General features: G+C 41.6%; 1 protein-coding gene across 5 annotated transcripts in view; it reads right to left on the reverse strand.

Moving 5' to 3' along the window:
• Positions 1 to 10,451, reverse strand: part of sgpp2 (sphingosine-1-phosphate phosphatase 2) — a 43,573-nt gene extending 33,122 nt beyond the window's left edge. Inside the window, exon 1 of one of the 5 annotated variants that reach the window (XM_059947723.1) lies at positions 9,702 to 10,451. In XM_059947723.1, the coding sequence (XP_059803706.1) occupies positions 9,702 to 9,983 (282 nt within the window). In that variant the 5' untranslated portion in view covers positions 9,984 to 10,451. Of the gene's footprint in view, positions 1 to 9,387; positions 9,536 to 9,701 lie in introns of those variants that run through there. The other 4 variants (XM_059947714.1, XM_059947704.1, XM_059947696.1 and 1 more) reach the window with 4 other exon arrangements.
• Positions 10,452 to 12,703: the final 2,252 nt, after the last annotated feature.

Consider the following 12,703-nt stretch of genomic DNA (forward strand, 5'->3'; position numbering starts at 1 on the left):
GTCAATGTTGCGAAGGAAAAGTTGGGCAGCAGTACCAGTATAGATTTGGAGCATAGATTGTTCCACATAACCAACAAAGAGGCAGGCATAGCTCGGGCCAATGCGACTGTCCATAGCTATACCCTTGGTCTGAAGAAAGTGGGAAGAGCCAAAAGAGAAGTTATTAAGTGTGAGTACCAGTTCCGTCAACCTGAGGAGTGTGGTGGTGGTGGGGAACCGGTGAGGTTAATCATCAAGAAAGTAGTGGAGGGCTTTGAGGCCTTCTTGATGGGGAATTGAAGTGTATAAGGATTGGACATCCATAGTGAAAATGAAGCAGTCGGGACTGGGGAACTGGAAGTTATTGGAGGTGGAGGGCATGGGATGTATCCCAGATGTAGGAAGGGAGGGACTGAACTATGGGTGACAAAATGGAGTCCAGGTAGGCAAATGCAAGTTCGGTGGGGCAGGAGCAGGCCGAAATTATGGGTCCACCGGGACAGTCAACCAGTGCTCCTGGTGCGGCCTCCTTTACATCAGTGAGACCTAATGCAGATTGGAGGACTGCTTCGTCGAACACATCTGCTCCATCCACCACAACAGACAGGATTGCCTGGTTGCCACCCACTTCAACTCTGCTTCATATTCCCATTCAGATATGTCCATACATGGCCTCCTCTACTGCCATGATGAGGCCAAACTCTGGTTGGAGGAGCAACATCTCATATACTGTCTGGGTAGTCTCCAGCCCCTTGGCATGAACATCGAATTCTCCAGCTTCTGGTAATTCCCTCCCCCTCCCTTCCCCCATCCCAGTTTCACTCTGCCTCCTCCTCCAGCTGCCTATCACCTCCCTCATAGTTCTGCCTTCTCCTTACATTCCTTCTTCACCTTTCCTGCCTATCCCCTCCCTCACCCCTTGATCTTTCCGCTGACTGGTTTTTCACCTGCCACCTACCAGCCTTCTCCTTCCCACCCTCCCCCCACCTTCTTTATCCGGCCCCTGCCCCCCCCCTTCAGTCCTGATGAAGGGTCTCAGCCTGAAACGTTGACTGCTCATTTCCACGGATGCTGTCCAACCTGCCGAATTCATCCAGCGTGTTGTGCATGCTGCTTTGACCCCAGCATCTGCAGACTATTTTGTGTTTCTGTTTAACCCTTTTTTCCATTGCATTGATGGCTTGGAGTTGGGGGCTGGTAGGGGTGGACTGATAATCAAAGCAATACTGTACTGTGGGTGTATCTCGTCCATAAATGTGAATTGCACATTTGATACATTTATTATGCATTGCACAATTCCCCTTTATACTATATTCTCTTTATTAAAAAAAATTGTCAAAAAATAAGTTACTTCATGTCACTACAAACATTATTAATATTGTGTGATTGCATTTTAACCAGATTTATCATAACATTACTAGTAGATAAACATTTCACATTAACAAGAACTGGCAGGTTCATGCTAGTGCCTGTACCCAAAAGAGCTCCTCCCACCCGCCTTCCCCAAAACACTCATCAGTTTCCCCTGCAAAGTGGAAAACCTGAACAGCGCCATGATAGAGTCCTCACCCTTTGTGATTACCTAATTTTCCCTTAGGATATGTCAACGATTCTAGCTCTAATGACAGTGTTTACAATCTGGCGAATGAAGTTTCTCCAGAATCTAATTTTGAAATTATCAATTTTATAATTTTACAAGTGTTCTAATGTAGTAATAATTATAATTATATGTTTCCTTCTCTAGAGACCCCAATGCTGACAATATAGTCAACTAACATTCTTGTCGACTTTAATACAAGCTCTCACTTTATCAGCAATATTTCTCAAAAAATTAACCCCAGTTTTATAATAGGCTTGCTAAACTACAATCCTACTTTGTTTAGCTAAAATCACTAGATCTATTTGTTCTCATCCCATTAAAACACCAGTTTTTCAACTTCTGTATGACCTACATAGTTTTCTTACCCTAGTATACATCTTATTCTTAGTGATGTTGAAGGTAACTTATTAGCCAAATCCATTACCTGAAATATTTAACCTCTAGCTCCTGCTTCAAACAGGCTTCAATTATATCGGGACCCAAGCAGAGCATGCTGAACTGCCTCAATTACTATTGCCCAGTAGCACTTGCATCCATAGTGGTGAGGTTTTGAGAGGTTCATGATGAAACACATCAACTCTTCCCTAAGAAATGACTTAGCTCTGCTCCAATTTTCCAGCTGGAGCAAAAAGGTCCACAACAGCCATCTTACTGACTCTTCACTCAACCCTGGAACATCTGAACAGCAAAGATGCATACATTAAAATGCTCTTTATCGACTGCAGCTCAGCATTCAAAACTACCGTCCCCTCAAAACTAACCAATAAGCTTCAAGACCTTGGCCTCAATACCTCCTTGTGAAATTGGATCCTTGATTTCCTCACTCGCAGACCCCAGTCATTTCAGATTGGCAACAAAATCTCCTCCACCAGAAGGGCGTGAGCTTAGCCCCCTGCTCTACTCACTTTACAATGATGATTGTGTGGATAAGCACTGCTGCAACATCCTATTCAAATTTGCTGATCACACCCTTGTCATAGGCTGAATCAAAGGTGGTGACATATCAGCATATAGGAGCGAGATTGAAAATCTGGCTTGAGTGGTATCATAACAACAGCCTCTTACTGAGTGTTATCGATACAACAGCCTACCAACACAACCAATTGAGAGATGGTGCAATAGCCTGTGCTCTACATACCGTCCTTACTCATCTGGAGAAGGAGGATGCTTATGTGAGAATGCTGTTCTGGGACTACAGTTCAGCATCCAACATCATAGTTCTATCCAGGCTCGACAAGAAGGTCAGAGATCTCGGCCTTGACCCTGGCTTGTGTAGCTGGATCCTGGACTTCCTGTCAGATTGCCAGCAGGTTGTAAAAGTGGGCTCCCTCACCTTCAACCCTCTAACTCTCAATACAGGAGCCCCTCAGGGCTGCGTACTGAGTCCCCTCATTTACTCCCTGTATACCCATGACTGTATCACCACCCACAGCTCCAATCTGCTAATTAAATTTGCCGGTGACACTACATTGATTGGCCTTATCTCAAACAATAACCAGGTGGCCTACAGGGAAGAAGTAATCTCTCTGACACAGTGGTGTCAAGAAAACAACCTCTTCCTCAATGTCTCAAAAATAAAGGAATTCATTGTGGATTACAGCAGGAATGGAGATGGGCTAACCCCTATTGACGTCAATGGATCTGGGGTTGAGAGGGTAAACAGCTTCAAGTTCCTCGGCATCCACATCACTGAGGACCTCATGTGGTCTGTCCAACCAGCTGTGTGGTGAAAAAGGCCAACAGCTCCTCTTCCACCTCAGATGGTTGAAGAAGTTTGGTATGGGCCCACAAATCCTAAGAACTTTCTACAGGGGCACAATTGAGAGCATCCTGACTGGTTGCATCACTGCCTGGTATCAGAACTGTACCTCCCTTAATCACAGGACTCTGCAGAGAGTGGTGTGGACAGCCCAGCGCATCTGTAGTTGTGAACTTACCACGATTCAGGACACTTACAAGGACAGGTGTGTAAAAAGGGCCCAAAGGATCTTTAGGGATCCGAGTCATCCCAACCACAATCTATTCCAGTTGCTACCATCCTGGAAGTGGTACCACAGCATAAAAGCCAGGACCAACACGCTCAGGGACAGCTTCTTCCACCAGGCCATCAGACTGATGAACTCACACTGTTTTGAGTGTACTCTATATTACATTGACTGTTCTATTTATTATAAAATATTATAAATTACTATGACTGCACTTTGCACATTTAGATGGAGACGTAACGTAAAGATTTTTACTCCTCATGCATGTGAAGGATGTAAGAAACAAAGTCAATTCAATTACTCAATGTCAATAAAACCAAGAAACTGAGTGTAGACTTCAAGAGAAGGAAATCAGAGGTCCATGAGCCAGTTATCACAGAGGATCAGAGGTGCAGAGGGTCAGTATCTTTTCAATCCAGGGTGTTACTTTCTCAGAGAGACAGTCTGGGACCCATCATATAAACCTTATTGTGAAGAAAGCAGGTCAGTGCCTCTACTTCCTCAGGAGTCTGTGGAGGTTCATCATGACATCAAAAACTTTGGCAAACTTCTATTAATGTGTTAGAAATGTGCTGACTGGCTGCATTATGGTCTGGTATGGGAACACCAATGCGTTTGAGCACAAAATCATACCAAAGGTAGTGGATTCAGCCCTCAACCATCAGGCTCTTGCACAAAAGGGGATGGCTATTCTCAGTTACGAATTCTTACATTGTTATTTCATGCCTGTTACTTATTGCTATTTATTTATATCTGCATTTGCACTGTTTACAGTTCCTGATGTTTACAGTTACTGTTCTATAGGTTTGCTAAGTTTGCCCACAGAAAATGAATCTCAGGATTGCATGTGGTGACATGTATGTACTCTGATAATACATTCTACTTTGAACTTTGACCAAGGAGCTGATTGTATACTTCAGGAGAAGGAAGCCAGAGGTCTATAAGCCAGTCCTAATTGGAGGATCAGAGGTGGAAAGGGTTAGCGACTAATTCCTAGGTTTTATTATTTTGGAGTACCTGTCCTGGGCCCATCATGTAAGTACAATTACAAAGAAAGCATGGCAGTGTCTCTACTTCCTTTGGAGTTTGTAGCGATTTGGCATGACATCTAAAACTTTGAAAAACTTCTGTAGATGTGTAGTGGAGAGTATACAGAACGACTGCATCACAGCCAGGTATGGAAACACCAATACCATTGAATGAGAAATCCTACAAAAAGTAATGAAAATGGCCCAGTCCATCATGGGTAAAGCCTTCCCAACCATTGAGGACATCTACATCTACATGTTGCAGGAAAGTGGAATCCATCAGCAGGGACCCCCACCACCCAGCTGCACCATCAGGAAGGTAGAAGCGCCTCAGGGTTCACACCACCAGATTCAGCAAAAGTTACTACCCTTCAACCATCAGGCTCTTGAACCAAAGGGGATAACTTCTCTCAACTTCACTTGCTCCATCATTGAAGTGTTCCCACAACCAATGGACTCACTTTCAAGGATTCTTCATCTCATGTTCTCAAGATGTATTGCTTGCTTGCTTACAAATTAATTAATTAATTCTCTCATTTTTTTTTGTATTTGCACTGTTCGTTGCCTTCTGCACTGTGGTTGAACACCCTAGTTGGGCAGCCTTTCATTGATTCTGTTATGGTCATCATTCCATAGACTTATTGATTATGCCCTCAAGAAAATGAATCTCAGGGTTGTAATGGGGACATATTTAATAAGCTTGGTAAGACATTTACTTTGAGCTGCATCTTATATTTTTGTTCTACATTAAAGATACAATAATGCATCTCTACAAATTTTGAAATATCAGTTGTGCGGCTCAAGCAATGTTGTTTGTGAAACATTATTTCTTATACTTTCCTTGCACATTTATACAGTTGAATTTTTATATATTTAAGTTTATGATTTTATATAAATTCTCTTAGTTCCAATGCCTTACGCATAAAATTTGACCTCGCCTAATATTGATTAAAATGTAGTAAGTTTCTTTTCTATGCTGGTAAATCTAAAGTTATCTGGAGAAAGTGGACAACACCCGAAAGTCACTTGGCTTGTTACGCCAATTGCTGGCTAACTCCTCTGTACTTTCTGCTTATTATGTTTGCTTTTCACAGTGCAACGTTCCGAGTGTGCATGAGGTGAGTCTATATGCACTTTGTGACAAAGCTTTAAGGGTGTTGGTCATTTATTCAATAAGCACTCAAATTAGAAAATTAGTCTAATAAATAAAGGACCTTGATCTCAAATTCAGGTTACCCACTGAAGTCAATGAATAACTTCTTAGCCTGTAACACTTGCCTTTGAGCAATTAAACCAAATGAAGTCACTGCATTTACTAGTTTATTTAATCATTTGCACTTTGAACTATACAGCTTCTCTTTCACCTCACCATAATTTTCTTGCGTTAAAATCTAAGTATCCAAAATCTATCAATCTTTGTCTTGAATATATTCAGCAACTCATCCTCCACAGTCCTCCTGGACACAGAATTCCAAATAGTCATTACCCTTAGATGCAGAATTTTCGCATCTGCCAATTTCAGAATCAGAATTAGGTTTATTATCATGGACATATGTTGCAAAATTTGTTCTTTTCCAGTAGCAGCTCAGTGCTGTACATTAAAATGATACTACAATAAGAAATTAAAATAAAACACATAGAACATTAGAGGCAGGGGCTGTAGATGATTTTTAAAAAAAGCTTAATTGTGTTTTCTTTCTTATTGCGGAGTTAGAGCAGTGGAGATACCAGCAGGATAGTGGAATGCTCCTCTTGCAGAATGTGGGAAGGCAAGGAGACCTCCAGTGTGGAGGTTAGGGCATGGATCAGGACATGGAATTATGATGTTATAGCCATTAGTAAAATTTGGCAGCTCAGTGTTCTGGGGTTCTGTTGTTTTAGATGTGATAAAGCGGGAGGGATAAAGAAGTGGGAGTGGTGGCATTAGTAAGGGAACATGTCACAGCAGTGCTTTGACAGGACAGACTAGGGAGCTGGCTTGCTGAAGCTTTAAGGGCGGAACTGAAAAATAACAAGGTGATGACCATGTTAATGGGATTATGTTATTGACCACACAGAAGTCCATGGGATTTAGAGGAGCAAACTTGTAGACTGTTACAAGAAACACAAGGTTGTGATAGAAGGTGATTTTAAACTTCCCACTTATTGATTGGGACTCCCACATCCTAGTACTGTAAAGGGGCTGAATGGGATAGAGTTTGTCAAATAATTATGGAGAAGGATAGGTATGGTCCTCAGATGGAGATTCTAAATTTGAGGAAGACCAATTTGCAAGTGTGGATAGATTGTTTACTGGCAGATGTGTATTTGGTAAGTGGGAGGCCTTCAAAAGTGAAACTTGAGTACGGAATTACATCATCCTGTCAGAATAAAAGGCAATGATAATATGTTTAGGGAACTTTGGATTTTAAACACATATTGAGGTCCTGGTTAAGAAAAGGGTGGTGCATAGCAGGTATAGGCAGGAATTAAAAAAATGAGGTACTTGAGTGTAGGAAATGCAAGAGAAACTCAACCAGGAAATCAAGTGGGCTAAGAGAAGGTATGAGGTTGCTCGCTTGACAGGTAAACAAGAATCCTCAGGGGCTCTACAGATATATTAAGAACAAAAGGATAAGGTATAAAATTGGTTCTCTGGAAGATCAGAGTGATCATCTATGCATGAAGCCAAAACAGATGGGGGGGGGGGGGAGAGAGATCTTAATTGGATTTTTTTGCATCAGTAAAATGGATGCGATGTTTATAGGTGTGAGGCAAAACAGCAATAAAGTAATGGACCATATGCAGATTACAGAGGAGGAGGTGCTTGCTGTCTTGAGGAAAATTATGATGGATAAATCCCCAGGGCCTGACAAGGAGTTCTCTTGGACCCTGTGGGAGGTTAATGTAGAAACTGCAGGGGCCCTAGCAGAGATATTTTAAATGCCCTTAGCCGTGGGTGATGTGCTGAAGCATTAGCAGATAGCTAATGCTGTTCCTTCATTTAAGAAAGTTTTAAGAATACACCAGGAAATTATAGGCTGGTGAGCCTGACATCAGTAGTGGGTAAGTTATTGGAAGGCACTCTAAGGGACTGGATATAGAAGCTTTTGGATAGACGGGGACTGATTATGGACAGTCAACATGGCTTTTTGTGTGATAGGTCATGTCTAACCAATCTTAAGAGTTTTTCCTCAGAAGTTAACAGGGAAGTGGATGAAGGCAAATCTGTAGATGATGTCTACATGGACTTCAGTGAGTCATTTAACAAGGACCCGCATGGGAGGCCATCAGTCGCTTGGCATTCAAGAGGGGGTAGAAGTTAGATTAGATACTGCTTTTGCAGGAGATGCCAGAGTGGTGGTAGATGGTTGTCTCTCTGATTGGAGTCCTGTGACTAGTGGTGTGCCACAGGGGCTGGTGCTGGGTCTGTTGTTAATTGTCTTCTATATCAATGATATGGAGCAAGCCAATTTTGCAAGATGTGGGGAATTCCAGGTTTGAATCCTATTTGTTCTCCATGTTTTCAACCAAATCATAACAATCGTCTTGTTAGTAAACTCTTTGTAAAGAGTTGTTAATTTAGCTGGGATTTTGAAAGGTGTTTAGGAGAGATCTCCTTAAAAGGAAGGGAAAAAAGGAAACCAAGATGAATCTCCAAGTGGCCAGTAACACATCAATATGAAACGTGTACCTGGGCCTATTAGGTGCCAGGCAGTTGTTGGGAACACAATAGAAGGCAAGAGGAATCTCAAAATAGTAAGAAAGTAATTAAATATTTTGCAAACACAAGTAGTAAAAATGACAATCATATCCACTTCTTACAGTTGAATATATTTTTCCCGGTCTTTTGTACTTACACATGCTGGACAAGTCATCATTCTAATCTATTTAGAAATCTGTTTCTCGACACACGCCCAGCACACAGGAGCAAACTGCAAGGCACTATCAAATCCACAAACTGGCAAAACAGTTTGGTCTAGTTGTGTGTAAGCACAATTCTGTCTACAAAGAAAACACCCAGGAAATACCAGATAGGTTTGTTCTAAAAATCCTGGAAGATTTTGGTGCTACAAATGTTTACTGTGTGGTAGGATGGGAAGTAATAAGGCTTTGTTCCAACTTCTGTCCAGCTAGAGATAACGGACAACTACACTTAATGTCCGTCAGTCCCTCAAGAGTGGGAAGCTTATGAAATCATGCTGTAATTCAGAGATATTTCAGTTTCCACCCATCCTGCATCTCCTCACCCTAGTAATGCTCCCTATCAGTTTAGTGTTCTATTAAATTGCCTGCAGCTGTAATGATAATTCTTCACTTCTTTTATACTGAAAAATAAAGTGGAATTACTGTTACTGTAGTTTGCATCTCCAGTTCTAGTTTATTCTGTGAGCTTCATGTAAGCAAGTTATCTCATTGCACTTGGTGTATATGACAATAAGCCAATCTGAGAGTGCTAATTTGTTGGAAAAAGTACTTAGAAAACGATAACTGATAATAATATTTTCAAATGTACACCAATCCCAATGAATCATTTGGGGGGTGGGGGGGGGGAATCAGTTTAATTTGGCAAGGATGAATCCAGAATCTTCTGATTTGTCTAACTGACTCTCATGGAGAGATAATCTAGCCCAATATTGTACCACGTCAATCAAGAAAGCAACGTCCCAATACAAGCGTCCTCGATAGAAAACTTCTTGCAGGATATTTCCTAAAACTGGGTTTTATCATTGGACTCATTTCTATGTTGTTCTGGTTTCATGCAAATAATTCTTCTTCCTGCCAGCACTTACAGCGTTCAGGTATGAATAATCACCTTGGCACGGTAGGAAGAATCCTCTACGTGTTTTTGCTCTCTCTCTCCCGCCATTAGTTAATTCGACTCCTCCCTTGGCATTGTTACTTCCTCTGCTGATTAGACCTGATAGACTAGAATGACCTGTTCTGTAGGCTAAAAAATGCCCATTAGTGCACAGGGAACGCCTGCAGGTGAAATACTATGGAGCGAAGTCCAAAGGAAACATTTTAAAGCAGTCGGCGAATGGGAAGAGAATTGAAATTTTTGTTATAAATAATTGGTATTTATAGATATAAGAAACCGAAACATTAAAGAGAAAGCGCATCTCTCACCTTTAGTACGGATCCATTTAGTTCAGGACGTTCCTTGCCCTCGCGTCCCTGGAGGTGCTGTAGTGACCCTCCAGCCGTGTTCCTCCCGTATCCATTAGAGCATGCACTTGTCCGGATGACTCTTTCATTCTCCACGAACCCCTGGCTCACAGCCTGGTTGCCGCAGGAGTTGCTAGAGCTGACTGAGGCTCCGTCTTCAGCCTGAAGGAATAAACCACAGCGCCTCTGGAAACTGGCCACGAGGCGAGGATCTTGCAGGGATTGGAGGAACGAGCCAAGCATCTCTTTTCTCTATTCAAAAAAAAGTATTTTCGAGCTCGGCTGCGGGAAATCGTTTGAAACCTTTGCACTTGTAGAGCTGCTTTCAAGTAACGCGGATAATCTCCGCCGAGACTCGTTTTACGCAATAGGTTACTTAAAAATAGAGGAAGCAACAGGGAACTTTCACTTGGCTTCACGTCAGAGCTATTGTCCACAGATACAGGCGGCTCTGACTAAATATTACAACCTGCTTTGACTTCCCACGGTTCGAGGCGGAACATTAATTCAAGATTTAGCTCTCATCTGAGTGTAATACGCTGTTGTGGGAAATAGTTCAGGAATATAACACTTGACTCCATTAAGAAAAAGGTAGATGTGTACACAAGGTTAAAAAAAAGTCATTCTGGCGGGGCAGATGAAAACTGGAGAAATTGGTTGGAGACTATTATAGGCGATGTCAGTTCTGACGAATGGAATCTGAAAAATGAAATCTCTTTCCCTTTCAATGCATGACCTGCTGCGTATTTCCAGTATTTTCTATTTTTATTTCAGATGTCCAGCATCTGCAGTTCTTAAACAAAAATAATCATAGACGAGTTGGACCGAACGGCCTATTTTAAGCTGTATTATTCCATGCAGTTAACTCGTCTATGTGATGAAATAAAAATGGATCACTTCAATGGGAAATTTAATAAACTGATGATTGTTCCAGCTCCTAGCAGAGAACCTCTTCATCAGTTGTAGCAGCTGCCAGTATTTATCCCCATGGACGTCATTATGCTCTCCCGCTCATAAAGGCGCAGAGCAAATATACCTTGTTTATTACATCTGTGCGGAAGATGTTGCAAGGAACTTAATTTGTGAACTTGTTAAAAATAGAAAGTCTCCCCGACTATTCATTGTACTCTATTAAACAATTCTAAAATTGTTCCAAAAGAACTAGTTTTTTCATATAAAAAAGCAAATCTGAGCGTGGTGGAATAGCAAAACAAATTTCACAATAATAGAAACACAAAATGCTGGCAGAACTCAGCAGGCCAGACAGCATCTATGGGAGGAGGTAGTGACGCAGAAACCCTTTCACAATAATAGCTTACATTTATATGATGCCTTTGACAGGTATTTTACTCAGAGCTCTTTTAACACCAGAGATAATGAAGAGGAATATAAGGGGGAATTATATCTCACCTCTCAAGATGGAGAAAGGGTATTTGGGATGCCCCTGAAGACTTTTCTTTCCCCTCTGCTGTAGGGAAGTGATCCAGCAAAAATGCCTGAAAGAGACATTGCTCCCCACTATTGGTCTACCTGTGGTGAACTACATATACCTGTCTGGACATGCCCCACTGCTGACTGCTCCTGTGGCTCCTCCCACAGACCCCTGTATAAAGGTGATTGGAGGCACTGCTCCTCCCTCAGTCTCCAGGATGTTGTGTGGTGGTCTCTTGCAGCTAATAAAAGCCTATAGTTTGCCTCCCATCTCTAAGAGTTATTGATGGTGCATCACTACCACATCAAACACCTCCTTCTCGACCTATCACATCGACTCCTGGCTACCTTTGAAAGCAAACATTTTGAATGGAGCCAAGCCCTCCCTCAGCCAGTGCAATTGCTTTAGGAAAAAAAGAACGGAATAACATAGTAAAACATCCCTAGAGTGTCAGCAAAATGATATGTCCAAATGGCCTTAAATTTGATCTCAATTATTTTAAATGATGTAAGATTAAAATAAAATACAGAAAGACTTATGGTGAGAGAGCAAGTACATACATGTCACTATATACAACCTTGACAGCTTTGAAGAAAATTTTTAAAAAATCAGACAATGATAATCTGAAATGAAACAGAAAACTCTACAAACAATCAGCAGGTCGGGCAGTATCTGTGGGCAAGAAAAGAAAGGATCTGAGACTGTGCATGGTAACTCAGGTTCTCTTTCCACAGATGCTGCCCGACTTGCAGAGACTCTGCATTTTTTGCCGTTTCAAAACCTAAAGCTTAGTAGTTTTGAATAAAGCCATAATGACAGATCATTTCAAAGTTCAAAGTTTATTATCAGAGTACATACATGTCATCACATGCAATCTTGAGATTCTTTTTCTATAGGCCTACTCAGCAAATCTATAGAACAGTACCTGTAAACAAGATCAATGAAAGAGTAAAGAGCACAGAAGACAAATGCAAATATAAATGAATAGCAATAAATAAGGAGAGCATGAGATAATAGGATTAAGAGTCCTAAAGGTGAGATTATTGGTTGTGGGAACACCAGAAACAGAATGAGTGTAGTTATCCTCTTTTTGTTCAAGAGCCTGATGGTTGAGGGGTAGTAGCTGTTCTTGAACCTGGTGGTGTGAGTCCTGAGGCTTTCTACCTGATGGTAGCAGCGAGAAAAGAGCATGGCCTGGGAGATGAGGATCTTTGATGATGGATTCTGCTTTTCCTTGACAATGTTTCATGTAGGTGCGCTCAATGGTTGGGAGGGTTTTACCTGTGATATGCTGGGCAGAATCCTTTATTTTTTAGGATTTTCCACTCAAGGGCACTGATGTTTCCATACCAGGCCGTAATGCAGCCAGTACACTTTCCACTACACATCTGTAGAAGTTTGTCAAGGTTTTTGATGACACGCTGAATCTCCACAGCCTCCTAAGGAAGTAGAGATACTATTGTATTTTCTTTGCAATTACATTTATATGATGAGTCCAGGACAGATCCTCTGAGATAAGCAACCCCCAGGA

This window comes from Hypanus sabinus, chromosome 2 (assembly GCF_030144855.1).
Source record: "Hypanus sabinus isolate sHypSab1 chromosome 2, sHypSab1.hap1, whole genome shotgun sequence".
Classification (NCBI taxonomy): Eukaryota; Metazoa; Chordata; class Chondrichthyes; order Myliobatiformes; family Dasyatidae; genus Hypanus; species Hypanus sabinus.